At 41.8% G+C, this 22,356-nt stretch overlaps 1 protein-coding gene and 1 long non-coding RNA gene across 15 annotated transcripts in view; one reads left to right on the plus strand and one right to left on the minus strand.

The window, feature by feature from the left end:
• LOC132657948 (uncharacterized) overlaps positions 1–1,623 on the minus strand; it is a 76,699-nt gene extending 75,076 nt beyond the window's left edge. For all 7 annotated transcript variants that reach the window (XR_009596767.1, XR_009596768.1, XR_009596769.1 and 4 more), the window contains exon 1: positions 1,444–1,623. This is a non-coding gene — a long non-coding RNA (uncharacterized LOC132657948). The remainder of the gene's footprint in view (positions 1–1,443) is intronic.
• ANKRD55 (ankyrin repeat domain 55) overlaps positions 1–22,356 on the plus strand; it is a 111,891-nt gene that overhangs the window by 28,321 nt on the left and 61,214 nt on the right. For all 8 annotated transcript variants that reach the window (XM_060400414.1, XM_012096906.4, XM_060400415.1 and 5 more), the window contains exons 3-5: positions 3,466–3,588; positions 10,107–10,237; positions 13,248–13,357. In XM_060400414.1, the coding sequence (XP_060256397.1) occupies positions 3,466–3,588; positions 10,107–10,237; positions 13,248–13,357 (364 nt within the window). The remainder of the gene's footprint in view (positions 1–3,465; positions 3,589–10,106; positions 10,238–13,247; positions 13,358–22,356) is intronic.

A 22,356-nucleotide genomic window follows, 5' to 3' on the forward strand; every position in this document is an offset into this window, starting at 1 on the left:
GGGGGATGTTGAGGAACAAAAACTACAGGTTCAGGCTTCCTTCGCAGTCTTCTGGTTAAGAATCCCCCTTGGAATACAGGGAAGACGGATTTGTTCCCTTGTCTGGGAAGATACCACATGCTTTGGGACAACTGGGCCCATGTGCCACAACTACTGAACCTGCACTCTAGAACCCACAAGCTACAAATGCTGAGCCCCCATGCAGCAACTAACTGAAACCCGCATGGCGAGAGCTCGTGCTCTACAAGAGAATCCACTGCAATGAGAAGCCCGCATACTACAACTAGAGAGTAGCCCCTGCTCCCTGCAACTAGAAAAAGCCGTCACACAGCAGTGATGACCCAGAGCAGCCAAAAATAAACAAATAAACAAATATTAAAAAAAAAAAAAAACTACAGGCTCAAAGTGAAAGTGTTAGTCACTCAGTAGTGTCAGACTCTTTGCAACCCCATGGACTGTAGCCCACCAGGCTCCTCCTTCCTTGGGATTCTTCAGGCAAGAATACTGAAGCAGGTTGCCGTTTCCTTCTCCAGCAGATCTTCCCGACCCAGGGATCGAACCTGGGTCTCCCAAATTGCAGGCAGATTCTTTACCATCTGAGCTACCAGACAGGTTCAACCATCGTTCAGTTAGTTCAACCGAATATTTTATGGACTAAAAGATATTGCCTTTAGTTTATCTCTACTAAATACAATGTTGTTAGAATCCTTCTGGTAAATCATTCAGAATTCTATTCTATCAGGCAGTGCATTCCTTGTTTCTCTCAGCTGTGTGTACGTAACAGTGTGGTGAGTGTGCCTTACAGATTTTATTGCACTCAGTGATGAGTACACATTTATATATCACATTTATACATGTGATATAAACAGGTTATAAACACCATGTACTTCAGCCCACCACTATGACCTTCCTTTTGAAGTGACATCTCCAGTATCTTCGATATCAAGTCATACAACCTGACACCAGGCCCATCTTTATGCTTAAGTCTTGGCCCTGTTTCTTGTGTCCAGAGATATTATGAACAATCTTCACACAATGTCTGTGGTCCTGGGAGGGCTTCTAGTAGAGAGTGAATGCTCTATGCCATCTATGCATCCTTCATCTAGCCATCATCAGAAAGACCTTTTTCTTTATATCCCCCAGATTCCAAATGTTCTAGAAACATGCACACTCTCAAGAAAAAGGGGTAACAGTAGTAATAGCCAAGTATATACAGCATTTACAACACACTATGCCCTGTTCTAAAAGCATATAGGGTTAAATATTAACTCATTTATTCCTCACAGCAACTTTATGAAGTACATGGTTATTATCATCATCATCTCCATCTTGAAGACAAGGAAACTAAGACCCAGAGAGTGTAACTGGCCCAAATTTACACAGCTGGTTAGTACAAACCAGGAATTGAACCCCACTGTTGCAGCCCCAGAGTCTTACACTTACAGAGAAGTGGCACTTGCCTTTCACATCCATTACCACTCACTCCCAGGCTTCAGCCAAATGTACATGTGGGTTGGCTTTGAAAGAAGCTCCTACAGTAACGAATCTACCATGGTTAAATTAGGGAGCAGCTACTCACTTCACGAGGCAGTTTGTTGTCGCAAGTGAATCATTTTCAGTGACAAGCTTCTCCTGGAACACGTCAGCTGGTTAAAAAGTCATTAGTGACTTCCCAGAAGTACTGGGAAAAGGAAACCAAGCCAAGGGGTTAGGACCACTGCCAACTAAAGATCCATTAGAACTATAAAGTGTCTCTAGTATAACGTCCACATTAGTAGAAAAACACAATTCTAAGAACTTTTCTTATACACGTATATTTTCCCTGAACCACGGCCACGTGTGGGAGATATTAAGTAGGGGGCCTCGGCACAGCACTTCACAAGAGGTGTCCTCATAAACAAAACTTCTCTCCCAGTCCTTTCATTGCTCCCCTGGGGTCACCTAACCCACAGTTCTCTTGTCACTTTTGTCAATACTATTAGTTGGTTCAAACATGCAAAAAGGTATAATCCAAGTGGCTAAGAAGAGGAGAAAGAGATGGGGCATTTCCTCTTGCCTTCCCCTAGTACAGAGTCTAGCAGCAGCTGCTTCTCTTTCAGCAGGAGGGTCCTTTCCCCAGAACCAGACCTCACTGGGCTCACATGTAAAGAACCTGCCTGCTAGCTCAGGGGATGCAAGAGATGAGGTTCAGTCCCTGAATCAGGAAGATCCTTTGGAGGAGAAAGTGACAACCTATTCCAGTATTCTTGCCTGGAAAATTCCCTGGAGAGAGGAGCCTGGCGGGCTACAGTCCATGGGACCACAAAGAATTGGACACAACTGGGCAACTGAACACACATCAAATTCAAAGGAGTTGCATATAGCTCTGTTTCTGTTAATTAAAAAATCTTTATTGGAATACAGTTGCTTTACAATGTTGTATAAGTTTCTTCTATACAGCAAAGTGACTCAGCTATATGTATACATATATCCCCTCTTTTGTGGATTCCCTCCCCATTTAGGTCACCCCAGAGCACTCAGTACAGTTCCTTGTGCTCTACAGTAGGTTCCCATCTCATTAGTTATCCATTTCATACATAGCATCAATAGTGTATACATGTGAATCTCAATCTCCCCATTCATCCTCCACCCCCTCTCCCCACTGGTGTCTGTATATTTGTTCCCTATGTTTGTGTGATACAGCTCTGTTTCTTTTGGATTCACCATGTCATGAAACCCCAGATGGTTCAAATGAAGGGCTTTTGTGAAGGGACTGCATGCAGAGATGAGGCAGGATTGAAAGGACAATGTTTGTTACCACAGGGAGCCCAGTGAGGCCTGGTTCTGGGGAAAGGACCCTACTGCTGAAAGAGAAGCAGCTGCTGCCAGACTCTGTACTAGGGGAAGGCAAGAGGAAATGCCCCATCTCTTTCTCCTCCTCTTCTCCTCACCAGTCTCCTGCCATTGCCTCCCATGGACACTGAGGGCCAGGAGGCCTGGGTGATGTGCTCAGTAATGTTAGCCCACAGGATTCAGAGCAAGAGGAAAGGGTAGAGAGCCCATCTAGAGGGCCGAGAATAAGGAGCACATTATCTCCTTCAAAGGTGGGTAAACTGAGTCACTGAAAGGGAAAATAACATATTTCAGATCAAAAAGGGAAACCCAGAACCAAGATAAAGGCTCCACTTTCCAATCTGTCCTCACTGGTTTCAAGTAGTCTGAACGCTTGGAGAGAATCATTAAATCTCAGAGGACATCTACTCCCTCAAGCTCCTTCCCAATATATGATGACGTTACAAGGCAGCCCACCGGGGCCCACCTTTCTTCAGAAGTAGTGAAGTTGTGTGTGATCAGTATGACTCAGCCTTCTGCTTAGATTCGCCAGAGATTTTCATGAATCACTTGTGTGGGTGACCCTCTGGGTGTTGTTACTCTTTCAGTGAATTCTCTGCACATACCAAGTTTGTCTCTGTTTGATTCATGAAGGTGATTCATCTGAAGAAGTTGATCTGACCATGGTTTATCAGGCAGCATCTAACGGAGATGTCAGTGCTCTGACTGCCGTGATTCGGGAAGACCCTTCCATCCTAGAATGCTGTGACAGTGAAGGTGAGCTATTTATTCATTTTGGAGCCTACAGAATGTCCTGATCTGTCCTTTCAGAAATGGCCTCCAGAGGTGAGCAATGTTAAGAAAATGATATTTGAAAGGCTACTTTGATACTGAAGGGTCAAGGAATATCCTGCCTGTAACCATGTACAGTTCCCTCAGTATTTCATTTAATGAGAATCATGAACACAAATCTTCAAACTCTTTTATATCACCTCTTCTCATAAAGCTGTTCAGTCTGAGTTTGTTTTCAACTTCTTTGTATGAGTGACAAAAGTAGATAGGCAAAGTAGATGACATTAGAAGAAGTATATGAAAAGAAGAGGCTATTTTTGGTAGCAGTGGATGTTAGGGAAAGTGTGGTTATTAAAGCCAGGGAGCTAGGACTTCTGCTTCTGGGAAGACAGGGCAGAAGTAGAACTTTTTTTTTTTTTCTTCTGCTAAATGCAACTAAAAATCCTGAGTATTGTACATAGCATAAACATAAGAACACTCTGGAAGGTAGAGAGAAAATGACAGACTAGCTAAGACCTTGAGACCCAAGGAATGAGATAGTGGTGAATTTCCTGGGCCTCCTTTTTGCCCCAAATTTCCAAGACTTAGGAGTGAAGAAGCTGACAGTGTAAAAATGTCAATGGACAGAGAGCGAAAAAGCCCCCAGCAAAAGCCTGCTCTCTAGTCAAAGAACCAAGAAAGGGATCACATAGCAAGACAAAAAACTTTTAAACAATAATGAGTCTACTCCACCAAACACTCCCACCAAAACAACAACAACAAACTACAACCTCAACCCCATTCATTCTAGCAAAGACCAAGCTGGGAGCCTGCACCTCCACCTTCACCTGGTAATGAAGTCCCCACATCACCACCTCTGAGGCAGTGTCAGGGGATTCCTTCTTCAGAATTAGGATTCTCACCACCACCCAGTAATGAAAGGTCTTCTCCCTTAGATGTCAATGAAAGCTAGGTAAGGGGCTTAGACTTCTAATCTTACCTGGCAGTACTGAGGTGGTGTCCCCCCTTCATTTCCCCTTTGGAGCAGTATCAGAAAAAAACAGCTAAAATAGAGGATTTAAGCAAGACTTAGGCAACCTATAATGCAATACTCCAAATGTCCAAGTTTCAAAGAAAATCACTTGACATACCAAGTATCAATAAGACCTCAAGCTGAATGGAAAAAACAATCAATAGATGCCAACACTGAGATGACAGATGTTAGAATTATCTGGCAAAGATTTTCAAGTAACCATGGAAAAATGCTTCAGTAAGCAATTACAAGTATGCTTGAAACAAACAAACGAAAAATAGAAAGGCTCGGCAAAGAAATAACAGATATAAAGAAGAATCAAGTGGAAATTTTTAAACTGAAAAATACAATAATTACAATTAAAAACTCAATGGCTAAGCTCAGGAGCAGAATGAGGAAGCAGAGGAAAGGATCAATGAAATTGAAAATAGAAAAAATAGCAACGAAGCAATCTGAACAACTGAAGGAAAAAAGGGTTAAAAATGAAGAGGAAGACTAAGAAGAGGAAAGAAGAGAAGAGAAACAAAAAGGAGGAGGAGAGGAAGAGGTGGCAGCCTCAAGGGCCTATGGAACTATAACAAAGAAATTATCATTGGTTTCTCTATCCTAGTGTTTCTGGGAAGTAATTGATCATTTTTAACCAGTTGACTTGTCCTAAGAGGAGATTGGAATTCCCTTATCATGACAATAAAATGTGTTGTAAAGTGTGTGGTTGCTCCCTAATTTATCCATGGTAGTTTCTTCATTCATTTGTTTGTTAAAGAAGAATTACTTATACATCTGCTTTGGGGTGAGAAGTTGGAAATGAAAGAAAATTGAGAAAGTCAATGAACCAAGAAACTAATTCTTTGAAAAGGTCAATAAAGCTTTTAAACCTCTACCAATAAGGACAAAAAGGAAAATGAAAGAGATCCAAGTTATCACTATCAGGAATAACCCTGCAGACATTTAAAGGATAATAAGAAAATATAGCAAACAGCTCTACACACATAATTTGACCATTTAGATGAAATGGAGCAGTTCCTCAAAAAAGATAAATAACCACAGTTCACCCAATAGGACTTTATTTGAATAGTTCTATAACTATGAAGGAACTTAAATTCATAATTTTAAAATTCCCAGAAAAAGACATCATCAGGCCTAGATGATTTCACTGGGGACTTTGAGAAATTTTTAAATAAAATTAATACCAACTCTACATAATCTCTTCCAGAAGAGAAAGAAACTTTTCTGAATTACGATTATGAAACTAATATTCAGTCCAGTTCAGTCACTCAGTCGTGTCCAATTCTTTGCGACCCCATGAATCGCAGCACGCCAGGCCTCCCTGTCCATCACCAACTCCCAGAGTTCACTCAGACTCACATCCATCGAGTCAGTGATGCCATCCAGCCATCTCATCCTTTGTCGTCCCCTTCTCCTCCTGCCCCCAATCCCTCCCAGCATCAGAGTCTTTTCCAATGACTCAACTCTTCACATGAGGTGGCCAAAGTACTGGAGTTTCAGCTTGAGCATCATTCCTTCCAAAGAAATCCCAGGGCTGATCTCCTTCAGAATGGACTGGTTGGATCTCCTTGCAGTCCAAGGGACTCTCAAGAGTCTTCTCCAACACCACAGTTCAAAAGCAGCAATTCTTCAGCGCTCAGCCTTCTTCACAGTCCAACTCTCACATCCATACATGACCACAGGAAAAACCATAGTCTTGACTAGACGGACCTTAGTCAGCAAAGTAATGTCTCTGCTTTTGAATATGCTATCTAGGTTGGTCATAACTTTTCTTCCAAGGAGTAAGCATCTTTTAATTTCATGGCTGCAGTCACCATCTGCAGTGATTTTGGAGCCCAAAAAATAAAGTCTGGCGCTGTTTCCACTATTACTCTGATATCAACATATGACAAAGATGATATAAAAAATAAACCTATAGACCAATACTCCACATGAATACAGATATAGACAGACATCCTTAGCAAAATATCAGCAAATAGGGACTTCTCTGATGGTCCAGGAGTTAAGACTCTGCACTTCCAATGCAAGGGGCACAAGTTCAATCCCTGATTGGGGAACTAAGATTCTACATGCTGTGAGGTATAGCCAAAAAATAAAAAGTAAATAAAAAATTTTAAAAACCAGCAAACAGAATTCAGTAATATATAAAAAAGAATTATATACCAGGACCAGATGTGGCTTGTTCTAGAAATGTAAGTCCATTTCAACACTTGAAAATTGAGGCTTCCCTGGTGGCTCAGTAGTAAAGAATCTGCCTACCAGTGCAGGAGACATGGGTTCGATCCCTGGTCCAAGAAGATCCCACATGCTATGGAACAACTAAGCCCATGCACCAGAGCTACTGAGCCTGTGCTTTGGAGCAGCAACAAGAGAAGCCAGCATACTCCACCTAGAGAAGAGCCCCCTCTTGCCACAACTGGAGAAAAGCCAATGCAGCAATGAAGACCCAGCATAATCAAAAACAAATAAACCTTGAAAAAAGAAACTTGAAAAATTAAGCAATGTGTCATTTTAACCAGCTAAGAAGAAAACCCACATGATCATATCAGTTGATGCAGAAAAAACATTTGACAAAATTCATCACACATTCATTATTAAAAACTCTCAGAAAGATAGATGTGGAGGGGATCTTCTTCAATTTGATAGATAGTATCTACAAAAAACCCTAGAGCTAACATTTTACTTACTGGTGAAAGGCTGAATGCTTTGCCCCTGAGATGGGCAACAAAGCAAAAAAGTTTATTCTTTCTCATATTCAACATAGCCCTGGGAATTCTAGCCAGTGCAAAAAAGCAAGAAAAGAAAAGAAAAAAAAACAAGCATACATATTGAAAAAGAAAACTGTTCCTTTTTTTGCACAACTTGATTGTCTACATAGAAAATACTAAAAAAACTATCAAAAACTCAAACTAATGAATTGAGCAAGGTTCCAGGATACAAAATCAATATACAAAACCAAATTTATTTCTATTAATATATACTAGAAATGAACACATGGACATCAACATTCAAACCACAATACCAAGTAAAATCACTCAATAAAAAAATATTTAGGTGTGAATAAAACAAAATACATTCAAGACTTACATACTCTAAACTATAAAATGCTGATGAAAGAAATCAAAGATCTAAAATAAATGGAGAGATCATGTTCATGGATTAGAAGATTCAATATAGTAAACATGAAATGCTCCCCAAATTCATATACAAGTGTAATGCAATTTCTATCAAACTCGAATAAGATATCTTTTGTGGATATAGACAAGATTATCTAAAATTTGTATAGAAAGCAAAGAAACTAGGAGAGTTAAAACAATTTTGAAAAAGAAGAATGAAGTAGGGGAGAATTCAGTTCAGTTGCTCAGTTGTGTCTGACTCTTTGCGACCCCATGGACTGCAGCATGCCAGGCTTCCCTGTCCATCACCAACTCCTGGAGCTTACTCAGACTCATGTCCATTGAGTCAGTGATGCCAAACATCTCATCTTTTATCGTCCCCTTCTCCTCCTGCCCTCAATCTTTCCCAGCATCAGAGTCTTTTCAAATAAGTCAGTTCTTTGCATCAGGTGGCCAAAGTATTGGAGTTTCAGCTTCAACATCAGTCCTTCCAATGAACACCCAGGACTGATCTTTAGGATGGACTGGTTGGATCTCCTTTCAGTTCAAGGGATGCTCAAGAGTCTTCTCCAACACCACAGTTCAAAGGCATCAATTCTTCGGTACTCAGCTTTCTTTATAGTTCAACTCTCACATCCATACACGACCACTGGAAAAACCATGTCTTTGACCAGACGGACCTTTGTTGGAGAAGTAATGTCTCTGCTTTTTAATATGCTGTCTAGGTTGATCATAACTTCTCTTCCAAGGAACAAGCATCTTTTAATTTCATGACTGCAGTCACCATCTGCAGTGATTTTGTATTACTAATCACCTCCAATAAAGTGTGTGCTGTACCTGTCTGCCTAGTCAGCATTGCTTTCTAAAGATACTTTCAGATTCTGCATTGTTCAAACCAACTCAGGCTTAACCCTGCCTGTTAAGTCCCAAATTATGCTGATTCCCAAGGTAGTAATAAATAAACTTTATCATTTGCACAAAATGTTTTAATCAAGCAGTTACAGCAAGATTGCAAAAGATTTAACGGGGTCTAAAAATACATAATTTATATTGGGCTGGCTAAAAAGTTCCTTCAGTTTTTAAGTAAAAACTATCTTATGTATTTTCTGCTGATTAATTCTAGACACTTTTCATCTAGTGCTGTTTTCAGTCGGTCTATCTGACAGCAATAGAAAGTGAAAGTCAAGTCACTCAGTCGTGTCCGACTCTTTGCAACCCCATGGACTGTAGCCTACAAGGCTCCTCAGCCCATGGAATTTTCCAGGCAAGAGTACTGGAGTGGGTTGCCATTTCCTTCTCCAGGAGATCTTGCCGACCCAGGGATCAAACCCAGATCTCCCGCATTGCGGGCAGACACTTTACCATCTGAACCACCAGGGAAGCCCTGGGGGCAATAGTTGGAATTAATTGTTTGGTTTTTCCAGGAGCTCATAATAGAGGACGACCTTCCTATCTCACCATATACATGTCACCTTCTTTGGATTGAAGACCGGCTTGTGGTGTGGTTGGTGGTGGTTCATTTTACTTGTCCCACAGTCTTTTATGTTCCCACATTATTGTACAGAATCCACTTGTCATTACCCATCAAAATTTGTTTCAAAAGTAAAATGTTTTTGTTACGTTTAAATAGAGAATCACATGCAGAAATATGGTCAAAAGTGTTTTTTGCTTAACTTATATGGAATCCAAACATCAAAGTGATTAGCATAACCAAGCAGGTGCAAATGATTTTCCATACTTGATTTGGAAATTTTGATATATCAGCTACCTTCTGTGTGGTATAACGTTGATCGTTCTCAGTTAATGTCTTGATTTGATCGTTATCAGCTTCAACTGGTCTACCCAACTGTGGAGCATCATCCAGCAAGAAATCTCCAGCATGAAACTTCACAAAATACTTTGACATGTTTGATCAGTCACAGCACCTTTCCCATACACTGCACGAATCTTTTTTTGAGTTTCCATTGTGCTTTTATCTTTGTTGAAATAATAAACATAATATGCCGAAAATGTTGCTTTTTTCTTCCATCTTCAATATTAAAATAGCTACAAAAATTCACCAATTTTGATAATTTTTTTAAATGCATGCTGATGTGACAGCTATCACAGTACAACCAAACAAAATTGTTTAGAATGAAGTTAGAGACAAGTGAGCACTACTAGAGACAGCTTATAGAAAATAAAAAAAACTGTTGGCCAACCCAATATAAATGCAGCAACAATCATCATCTCTCTTCAGCTCAGCAGCTGAATTTGTGTTGAGGGTAGTTCATCTGCAAAGAGCATAATAAATGAACAGGTAAATAAAGTCGACTCATAAATTTCACAAGTCAAACATTTTTTAAAGCTGTTGAAATGTCTCATTCCAGGATGTACACCCTTAATGCATGCGGTTTCTGGACGTCAAGTGGACACAGTGAAGCTGCTGTTGAAGATGGGAGCCAATATTAACACGCAGGATGCTTATGGCCGCACGAGTCTCTGCCTGGCAACCTATCTGGTACCAACTGTATCTGTGGCGGGTGTGAAGGAGTGGGGTGGACTAGATGTGTTGTTATGGGGCCCCTACTTGCAGAAGAGTGATCTTTGATTTGTGCAGCTGGTCAATAGAAATAGAAGTGAAGAAATTTTGTCTTAATCATCTCCAACATTTATATAATCACTTAGAATTGGTAGCATGGATTTAAGTCGTTTTGGATCTTCCTGATAAGCCTCTAGGAGCTTCCCTGGTGGCTCAGTGGTAAAAAATTCGCCTGCCAATGCAGGAGATGCAGGATCGATCCATGGGTAGGGAAAATCCCCTGGAGAAGCAAATGGCAACCCACTCCAGTATTCTTGCCTAGAGAATCCCATGGACAGAGGAGCCTGACGGGTGACGGGCTATAGTCCATGGGGTTACAAAAGAGTTGGACATGACTAAGCAACTAAACAACAACAAACAACAAGCAAACAGAATACACTGGAATCAAGGGACACTTCTAAAATTCAAAATTTCACATTTCTTGGGCTAGATAGCCACTTCAGAGACAGGGAGAAGTTCTCTAGATCACGGTGAGCAGTGAGCTTAGCGAGTTGCCACCGTTGCATACAGCTCTTTCTGGGAACGCATTCTAAGGGCTTGCATAGGAAAGTATGCCTGCATGGCAGCATGGCATTACCCTCTACTGTTGACACCACCTCTGTTTGGAAGCCCAAGGCAGGGCCCCTCACTGGCTCTTCTGAGTTTCCCTGGAGGTGAGAATACATAGCGTCTTAGTGATTACACTGTGAAGCCCACCACTCTCTCTGGCAGTGTTTGAATTAAAGTATTAAAGAGAAACTTGACAAAGGGAACATTCAGAAATTGTCTCAGTCACAGATTCAAACTCAATATACAAATAAACTTACCAAAGAGGTGTAGTCCTAGGCAAATTTCTTCACCTCTTTACGCCTCTTTCCTCATTTGTAAAATGTAACAAAAATAATACCCTAAGTTGGTCACAATTAAAGGAGAACCACATGCAGTCACCCAGCACATAGTAGTACAAAACATAGTTTTTTGGTTCTAAATAATGACCATGAAATTCAGATGTAGTCAATAGTTTTCTGATTTCTTTTCTGAAGAAGAAAAAAAGAAAACCGCATACATACTTCCATGAAATGTTGCAAAATGATAAAAAATGTTTAAAACCCTCCTCCATCAGAAGATTTGTTTTTCAAAAGCTATAAAACTTTGGCAACTCTGAAATTTGTCCAGTATGCTTTCCTTTTGGTCTCCTGCTCATATTTTTCCTTTTAATCAGAGAACTAGATGACTTAGGCATTAGGAATTAAAACCAGATTTAATATCTTAGTAAACGATGACTCAAGACTGAAAACTATTTGCCTCTACTTAACACTCAGATATTATTGGTCAGCTCTACAAAGCCATATTCAATCTTAGAACCTATGAATTTTACTGTGCTTTTGTTGAAAGTTTTTTTTCTAGACTTTTCAGAACTGAAAGGTCTTATCATTATCTTTCTTTCTCTTCCATGCATTTAGTAACATTTTTATTACTACCAGTATTGCAAGGAAAAATATTCAGTAATCTTTCTCGTTACTGGGTAATCTTGAGGCTTAACTATATAAGAACGGAATAAAGCAGGGAAAGAAATAGAGTTATATTATTATTCGTAATCATAACTGAATTTACTTATAAGTTTATTTATAATTAGGTGGGAAACCCAAGTGATTCTGGATGAATGTTGGAGGTATTCTCCTTGACATGTGAGCCAAGCTCAGTTATCAGCAGGGTTGGGTCAGTTACTTAAAGTATTAATGAACAGAAAGGAAGGACTAGCCTGCAGTTACAGTTTCCCTTTGAAATCAGAGGGACAGTGGAGAAATGACCCAATTTTAAGTGCTAACCAAGGAGGAGTCAAGCATCAGATGTGGCAATATCAGGTCTCAATCTGGTGAATTTGTAGGCAACAGAGTTCACAGGAGGGGTCTTGGGGAATTCAGAGGTGGATAAAACAACAATTGGGAGCACATAAGAGGGTGCTGGTAATAGATCCATATTCAAGAGCAGAAAGGGCAGTGAGTGGCTGGCAGGGTCCCAGCCATTGGAGTAGAGCTCAGTTTAGAATTCTAGGGATCAGAAAAGAGACTGATTAGAGTAACAAAGATATTATCTTTGGGGTTGCTAGAAAGAGAACATGGAAAAGGGGATGAAGGGCCATACCTCAGATATAGGTGAACAGAGGCATAGAGTGGAGTTTGGGACATAAAGACTTAGGGGCTTCTGTGGTGGTCCAGTGGTTAAGAATCCTCCTGCCAAATCAGGCGACACAGATTCAATCTGTGGCGTGGGAAGATTCCACTTGCTGATGGGCAACTAAGCCCACGCACCACAGCTGCTGAGTCCAAGCTCCACAAGTACTGAAGCCCTCCCACTCTGGACCCCATGCTCCACAACAAGAGAAGCCACCTCAGTGAGAAGCCTGCACACTGTAACTAGAGAGTAGCCCCCACTCGCTGCAACCAGAGAAGCCCTTGTGCAGCGACAGAGACCCAGTGAAGCCAAAAATAAATAAATTAAATAATGACATAGGAGCCCAGTTTTAAAAGCAGACCATGGTATCCAGTTTTGAAATTAGCATGATTTGGAGTTAAGCCCAAAAGGGTCTAGAGTTGACTAATCATCCTCATTACTTGCCACCTTTGGCTCTGGAAACTGAGTCTAAAAGGGGAATGAGTCTCAGCGAGTGGCCCTAGAATTGGGGAGACAGAGGCAGAAGACTCTAGGATCTGTCTGTCCCTGACAGGAAAATGTCCTCCAGAAAACTCAAAAATCCACACCTCAAGACCTTCTATCCTCTGCTGTCTGAATAGGAGGTATGGGCCTTAACCAACAACTTCAGGTCAAATAGAATATGTTTTTAGCCAAACCAAAAGAAGAGAGGGAAAGAAAACTGGAGAAAGTTTGTTGGACTCTGTTACTATGTCATGCAGGATTGTGTTGTATAACATTGCTTTTGCTCTTCCAGGGATGGCTGGAAGGCTGTGTGAGTCTACTCAGAAATGGTGCCAAGCACAATATTCCAGATAAAAATGGCCGTCTGCCACTGCACGCTGCCACTGCTGAGCCCGATGTGAGGTACGTCTGTAGCCAGGTTCACATGACATTCAAATCGGGACGTATCCAAGTTGGATTAGAAGCTCACCTAATCCAACCCTTGTAGCAAATAAAAACAAAATCTATCCATTTCTTTGGTATTTTCAGCACACAGGACCACATCTAATGAATCAAAATACCCTGGAATAATCTCAACTCTAATATCACTCTCAATTTGACTTTGATAAAACCCTTTTCTCCTAGTCTCTGATTTAATAAGAAATGCTACGTGTCATCATCTGAATTTGTATATTCATTCACTCAGTCAGTCAATGATTAATTCAATAACTATTTATTGCATGCTTAGAGTGCCTATTATGGACCAAGCATTGCTCTAGGCCTTAGATTTCCACATGAGCCAGACCGTGGCTCTGACTTCACAGATCTTACTTTTGGGTGAAGGAGTTCAGTGACACACTAGCAAACAAATAAATAGTATAATTTCAAGTAGTGATGAGGGCTATGACGGAAATCAAACAAGGTAAGAGAACATTACTGTCTGAACTCAGAGTCATCAACATTTAAGGGTGGTGTCAGCTACAAATTGGCACTTGTCACTGGCACTTGCCATCTATCTCTGGGTATTTCCCAACTGGCACTAGTGATAAAGAATCCACCTGCCAATGTAGGAGACACAAAAGATGAGGGTTTTATCCCTGGGTCAGGAGATCCCCTGGAATAGGAAATGGCAACTTGCTTCAGTATTCTTGCCTAGAAAATTCCATGGACAGAGAAGCCTGGTGGGCTTCTCTATACAGTCCACGGGGTCACAAAGAGTTGGACATGACTGAGCAACTGAGCACACATCTACCTCTATAAAGATTAACTCACGTGCTGCTATAGCTGCTGATTTTCAAACCCCGCCCCCACCCCTCTCCCACCCACCCCTCACCTCCCCACAACCAGGAAAGGAGTTCAGGAGTTCAGAGCAGAAATGAAACATGCTGTGCTCAGGGGAAAACTGGGAGAACAGGTCTTCAGATGGTTAGATATTTTCAGGAGCCAATGTTATGAGCCCAGTTCTTGTATCTCCTCATATCTAGAAAAGCACTAAAATCCTCCATGGTGATGACTGCTCCTTGTGACTAGCAAAAGCTTCATGAGACTGGAAGAAACCTGGAAAAATGAGCACTTGACTGCATATATTCCCCCCCTCCCCAAAATCTCATATATACGCTGACCTTCCCCGCTTCTTTTCTGGAGTAGTTTCTCAAAGCTACTTGAGTTCTGCCCAGCTACAGTCCTCATTTTGCCCCCAAATAAAACTTAATTCACAAGTCTCATGTTGTGCATTTTTTTAAGTCAACAGCTGGAAGGAGGCAAAGACCTAGCAAAGGAGACTGAGAGGGCAGGGGGTAACCAGTGGGTTAGCAGGAAAACCAGAAATGTGTGATCCTGGAGGCTATGCAAAGGAAAGTCCTCAGATAATTACTTTCTTGTAAGACGATTGTGCAACAAAGGAAAAAGCTTTGCCCAGAGAGTCCTCTGTACTGAGTGGCCTGGATCCCCAATCTTTCAAAAGCCCCTCCTCGCAGCTTGATAACAAAGTTTCCCAGTATGGAATCAGCAACACTCCAGGCACTTCCTGAACCTTTGCTGACAGAGCAGACCTCTGACAGGAATTTCACATCCCAGAGCTAGGCAGTAGGCCAGCATCTCAGGGGCTGCCTTCTGCTGCCTCCTCCTCCAAACCCTGTGTCCAGAAGTAAACTCAAGCCTGTGGGGGTTGAGGCGACCAAGGCCCCTTCCAGGTTGAGAGGTGATAGGGTTTCTTCATTTCAGTCTGGTTTACACTAAAGTAAGAGGACTTGGGAAATTCCAGGACTATTCCCAACCAAGTCTTGCCTTTTATTATCATTGGATCATATCCAGCAATAATAGAAAACTAAGATTTACTCAAAGCCCAACAAAACAAGGAAGTTTAGAGAAGAAACAGGAAGCCCAGAGCTAACAATCTGTGGACATCATAAAAAGATGACTACCTTTTGATGAAAAAAGAATGACTTTTCTAGACGACCCACAAAAATATTTAGTCACAAAATCATACTGTTTTCCCAAGAGTGTGTGTGTTAATCGCATCTGACTCTTTGCGACCCCATGGACTGTAGCCCACCAGGCTCCTCTGTTCATGGAATTCTCCAGGCAAGCATATTGGAGTGGGTCACCACTTCCTACTCCAGGGGATCTTCCTGACCCAGGGATTGAGCCTGGGTCTCCTACGTTATAGGCAGATTCTTTACCATCTGAGCCACCATGGAAGCCTTGCTGCTGCTGCTGCTGCTAAGTCACTTCAGTCGTGTCTGACTCTGTGCGACCCCAGAGATGGCAGCCCACCAGGCAAGAACACTGGAGTGGGTTGCCATTTCCTTCTCTAATGCATGAAAGTAAAAAGTGAAAGCATTTTAACATAATATAAGTTTATTCCAATGGAGGTTTCCTGGACTGGGAGCAGGGGAGGTGGCTCCCCTCTACAGATGATTTAGAGATGCCAGCTTGTGGCTTCATTATTTCCTAGGATCACAGAATCCTTTTTGTTCAGCCTGCAGATAGGGTAAGAGGAGAGTATTTCTTTAAAAACTCAGCCTGTAAATGACGCAGTTCACTTCTGCTCACATTCCATTAATAAGGATGAGTCATTCAGCCATAAGGTACGCTAAGTAACATAGTCCCTGACCAAGAAAGAATCCACATCCTGGCAATGACTCCAATCCAAGAAAGGGGGACAAGAATTTTGATGAGAAGCTGGCTCTGCCATTAAACTATTGCACCTGATGGGTGAACTAAGCCTTTGCATTAAAATCCTCAATTTGGTCAATAGAGTAAGCTTATCATCTGAAATCACTGCAATAATATATTCAAAAACAATCTAAGCATACTTCCTCTTTTGTGGATTTGTTAGACTCATTCTTACTATGTCTCTAGACTCTCTAGGACTTACATTACATCACTGTAACTGAGAGAACACAGAGCTGTGGTTTCCCCTTCTCATGAAACTGTCCCAAATGACCCAGTCACCACCTTTGGAAGAGCTGAAGCCAGAAAAATAAAATTCTCTTTGTACTAATGATATAGTTTCATTGTCCTAGATGGACAGTTTGCTGATTTTGGAAGATAAAATCTGCTTTAAATATGGTAATGCTAGCTGCTGTAACTAGTAAAACCCAAAGGGTAAGATTAAATGTTCCAAAACCAAAATTAGCATTTCTGATCAATGTTATCCAAAAATGAATTGGGTTAAACCTTAACAACTGTTGAGAGAAGAAAATTATACAACGTAAGAGTTGTGAATTAAGTTTTATTTGGGGCAAAATGAGGACTATAGCCCAGGAGACAGCATTTCAGATAGCTCTGAGAAACTACTGCAAAGAGGTAGGGGAAAGGTCAGTGTCTATGTGATTTTGGTGAAGGGGGGAGTACATACATTAACCACGTATTTTTGTAGAAGGTTACTGCAAGTCACGAGAAGCAGTTGTCACCATGAATGATTTTAGTGCTTTTCTAGATATGAAGACATGTAAGAATTGGGCTCATAAAGCCTTCTTCTGAAAATATCTAACTCCTATTCTGAAGTTAAGGCCTATTCTGCCAGTTGTTTTTTCCAGAGCATGGGGTGTGTCATTCCTGATCTCCACCCTGATCTCCTTTCAGGGGGTTAGGTCAGCAATCTCAGCAGTTTGGACTGAATCTTTGTAGAGTTAGATGGCAAGGGCCAACCTTTAGTTTTGTACAAAAATATAACTAATCAGCTGACTTTGTTACCTAGAGAACATTTCAAAACTAGCTTGATTGAAAGGATTTCTTACGGAATTACATACTTAAAACTAGATACTTTATCATTGTTTTATTGAGAAATCTTATGGTTGTGGCAGAGCTTGATAACATCTGAATTAAATGTTTCAAGGCAAAACTAACCAAGCCAAAGAACTTGGGCTTGAACATAGCCCAAGAACATAGCCCATTTATCTGTCTACTTGAACTCAGAATCACTTTCTAAGAAAAAAATCTTAGTCTGCCTTACAGGCATCTTCTAATCGTAAAATCATAATGCAGAAGGGAGTGATCTTCCATTAAGTCATATAAATCTGTTCAACTATTTAATTTTCCTAAATGGACACAACTTTAGGCCAGCTTGTCTGACCATTAAAGCATAGAGGTCTATAGTTATAACAAGCATGATGATGACAAGCAGCATTGATTATTTATCATGTTCTGAGAAAATTCTGAGCACTTTCTATGTGCTATCTCATCTAACCTTTACCACACCTCTGTGTGATAGGTAACATTTCTATCCCCATTTTACAGAGAAAACTAAGGCATCAAGAAGACAACTAATTGCCTAGCGCATGTGTAAAGATAAGTAACCTGCCCAGGGGCTCTGCCGTGCTCCTGGAGTCCACTGCTATGGATCCTGTTGACTTCATTGTAATGGCCACACTTTGTCATTAAGCCCTCAGTCTACCCTGAGAGGCCTTATGAGAAATAGTCTTATGGGACTTCCCTGGTAGTCCAGTAAATAAGACTCAGCTTTTGGAGACACAGGTTCAATCCTCAGTCCAGGAAGTTCTGCATACCACGTAGTCAAAACAAAAAAAGAAACAGCCTTACAGAACTCCTTATTGTCTGACTGTCAGGAAATATTTTGTTCATTACAGTGTCCAAAAACAATCTTTTCTGAAAAACCACACAAGAAAAATTTCTACTGAAGGAGGAATTCCTGTGCTGCTTCTGATGAATTATTTTTACTATGTGGACACTGTGACTTATGATCGGGTTTCTCTCTTTATATATTTAGAAAACTCAAAACCCAATTTGTGTCTCACCTCTGGCATGCGCATAGGACCATAATTATGTGTTCTTTATCCTGCCCTCGTTTTCTCTCTGCCTACTTTCTTCTTGTGATCTTGTCTTACTATATGTATCTGAAAACCACCTAACATCCTTTTCTTGGATGGAGGTAAAGGGTGGGCAGGAGTGCCAGCCCGGGCGTCAGACTGGCTGAGGATGAATCTGGCTCCATCTCTTATAGACACTATTATCTTGGGCAAGTTAACATATTAAGGTCCAGCTTTCTGTTTTAGAAAGTAGGAGTAATACAGTACTTACCTCCTAGGTAAGGAGGCAGAAGTAAATGAGAAAATATGTCAGAAAGCACTGAGCAGCATCAATTGTCAGTGTTCACTGTTAGTGACGATGATGAGGGTGAGGATATTGATGATGATGATGGAAGACAGAAATAAAAAGGTGCAGTTGATCAGCACTAAAGAATGAAACCCCGAATACGCCACCCTGGCCTTTTCCACCTTAGCACACACAGGTCCACAAAAAATGCAACCACACAGGTACATGTACACACAGTCCTGCACTCACTGACATGAGCGTACATTTCCTGTGAAGTTCATCAGGGTTTAAACAGCACTTCCCTTTGTTTTAACCTTGGGACGTAGAGCATTGCAAGATTTTAGAACCCAGTGAACATCAAACTCAACCATTAGCTCCTCTGAAACTCCCTTCTCTGCCTTCGTCAGTGTACATGCATGTATATTTTTCCTCTAATCATAAGCTCATGTGCTGGCCACATTGTGGACTTGTACTCAGGTACTCAGACTCCTTTTAAAATCTACTCATCCCTAGATTTCCAAACAGCACACACTCCTTCCACTCGGTGCTTGCTGGAGACTATTTAGAGTGAAGTCTCAAACTTCAGCAGCTTGTAAACTAGCCAGGGGGACACTTCAATTAGCCCTTTGCCTCCAGAGAGATTTTGGTTCTCTGATGGAAACAACTCACTAGCAAACCAGCCAGTCAATGTGCAGCCTTAACTAAGCGATAGCTCAGTGGGGAATCTAAGCTCCTGCAGGGAGGAAGGACCAATAATTAAGAACACGAGGGCAAGCTGGATAGACAAAAGCAAAGGAGCACAAGTTTCATCTCATGAGTCCCCTTGCTTTGAATACTCCACTTCTCAGCAGGTCTGAATTTTCTGCCTTTCAGCTCCCCATGGCTATTCTTGCTTCCTTGGCTAGGGCATTCAGAGGGCGCCGATGTGAAAGAAGGGGCATGATCATTAACAAAGCTGCAAAGAGCATGCAGTTGTGTTTGTACAACGTTGTGCATGCTAGAGTTGGAAGGCAAGCAGCGATTTCCTCTGAAAGCAGTCACAGGGCTCTCTGAAAGTCATTTTCATCGTCTCCACGGTTACCAGCAGATTTTTTTTTTTTCTTGCCAAAGTGCCGGCAGCTCTGCCTCTTTTTATTCTCTTGATTGCAGCTAGAGGGAGGAAGGAAATCATTTCTGTGAGATTTCGCTCTCTAGTTTCGAGATGATGCCTCCTAATCTGCAGTGGATATTTCATGGCAGCTTACTCCCACCACTGGGCAGATTCTGGGACAGGAGAGCAGACAGCAGTCTTGGGGACCCTTTTCCTCAGTCATCCCCGGGCCGAGCCAGCTTCAGGACTGTGAGCTCAAGGGGCCAGCAAAACAGAGAAGCTCCAGGAGTCAAGCCTCCCTTCTTTCCAGGATACTTCTAACTGAGCTCTCCCTGGCCAACCAATCACCTCATGGCAATCAGGGGACCCCAAGATATAAGGGGTAGGACCTTTTTGTAGTAAGAAATCAACCATTATATAGAATTTATTATAGTATATAAAGTCCATTCTAAGAGACTTATGGGCATTGACTCATTTACAGTTACAACAGATCTTTAGAGAAGAGGTGTTATGTTTATTTTACAGGTAGGAAAATGTACTCACTGAGAGTTTCCTAATGAATCCAAGGTCTGGCTGATTGGTGAGGGAGCAGAGGATCTCACAGAGGCAGTCTGGCTCCAGCCTCTGTGCTCTCATCACCCCCACTCTGCCTGTCTGCTGGGACCTGGGTCTGCTGTCCTGACAGCTGGGAGGAGGTGGGCCTGATGCTGTGGCTGGAGATCTGAGAGATGGACAGAGTTTTAGCTAGTGGTAATAGATGGACTTGGGGGTTATATGATAAATACTCCTGGGTAAGCTTAGCACATAACAGGAGCACTAAGAAAACAAAACTAAGAGGTCTGCAAGTCCACTGGTCATTAAGGCAGATGTGGCACAAGTTTCTTGCAGACTGCCTCTGAACCACGGAACAATATTGAAGCACCAGGCTGAAATCAGACACCTGGGTTCTGTCCAAGCTGGATAACCAAGGCAATGTGTGCTGGCCTTGGCAAGCAATGTAGTGCATTGGGTCATTTGTTCTCATAAAATGGGAGAGAGAGAGAGAATATCATCTGTAAATTTGTACCAGCTTTAAGATTGATGGCTTAGTGGCTTAAGGAATCAAATGGAGGCAAGCAGAATAGATTTGCATATATCACTCAGAGTCATGACAGGGAAAACATGAAATAGGGATGACTAAGAAAGTTTAATGAAAGGCTATTTGAAATTAGGGCTTCTCTAGTGACTCAGATGGTAAAGAATCTGCCTGCAATGCAGGAAACCCGGGTTCGATCCTTAGGTTGGGAAGATCCCTTGGAGAAGCGAATGGCTACCCACTCCAGTATTCTTGCCTGGAGAATTCCATGAACAGAGAAGCCTGGCAGGCTACAGTCCATGGGGTCACAAAGAGTTGGACAGGACTGAGCGAGTAACACATTTGAAATCAACTAACAAGAGATGGTGACAATTTCCACCCCCACTCTCCTCCTAACACAGGAAAATGTTTCACCCGGACCTCACAGGAGGTGAGGAAGGAAGCTCTTATTGGAAACTGTGTTGTAGTTGTAATTGGAATGCAGGAGAGGGACCACCTGGCAGGAGCCCAGGCCTTTTGTAGAGGAAAAAAGTCATTATCAGAAAGGGAAGTGGCTCCTCTCCTTCCTCTTGCAGGTTCTCCCACTGACCAAACCCAATGGAAGTCAGAGGGCAGAGGACCTGGATGATGACATTGTTGGAGGTCAGCCTTCAAAGCAGGAATCTGCAGGGCAGAGGCTGGATCTGAAAGGCAAAAAGAAATATCCAGCATAGGGCTCACCCCGTGATCTTCGGAGGCTCACCCAGGATGTGAGAAGTGGTCTTGATCTCCCCACCTCCATTCCCATCTGGGTAGAGTTCGCTTCCTCCCGTGTGATCACGCTGCTCTGGAGCAGCCCCAGAACAGCCTGTCTGACTACAGACGATCTCAGTCTGCTCAGGGTCAGCCAAGGGTAACCAGACTGGACACAACTGACCCCCTGCTCCCTCTCATTCTCCTTCACTCAGCACTTACACCAGATGTACCCTAGACGTCAGACCATGGCCATCAATAAGACAGTGAGACAGAGACAGAGGAAGGGAAGAGAAGAGAGGGCAGGGGAGGGGAGGAGAGAGAAAGAGAGAAAGAAAGAGAGAAAGAAAGTCACCAGTTACCCTCCCCTCATAAAGAAGCTGTAAAGGAAAACAAAAAACAACGTTAACCATAATGCAATTATTTTTGTAGCATCTTCCCACCGGATGGAAGAATTCTAGAATTCAGAAAGGATAAAATAAATATGCCATTTTCAGTCATAGCCACTGTTCCTTTAAAATCTGTATACTAGGAGCTTTACACCTGTCACATTATTTAACTCTCACCACCACCGTCACTGTTATTATCCTTTTTACAGCAGTGAGGACCAGAAGCTCAGAAAGGTCATACAGTGGTGAAACCAGATTTAAATCACAGCATTGTCCTGCCCCCTCAAATCAGTGATAAGACTAGATTTAACACAAGAAGCCCAGTCCGTTGCTCTGTGATGACTTAGAGGGGTGGGTGGAGGAAGGGAAGGAGACTCAAAAGGAAGGGAATATATGTATGATTATGGCTGATTTACATTGTTTTAGAGCAGAAACCAACACAACATTGTAAACATTTTTTTTAAAAAAGCCAACCACTACTTAAGCTTCCTGTTTATATCACCCTCACTGAAGAAGTCTATCCCATTTAAGTACTCTTTGAAATGCAGCATGATCAATCCCTCTGATCAGTATTAAG

This window comes from Ovis aries, chromosome 16 (genome assembly GCF_016772045.2).
Source record: "Ovis aries strain OAR_USU_Benz2616 breed Rambouillet chromosome 16, ARS-UI_Ramb_v3.0, whole genome shotgun sequence".
In the NCBI taxonomy this organism is placed as follows: Eukaryota; Metazoa; Chordata; class Mammalia; order Artiodactyla; family Bovidae; genus Ovis; species Ovis aries.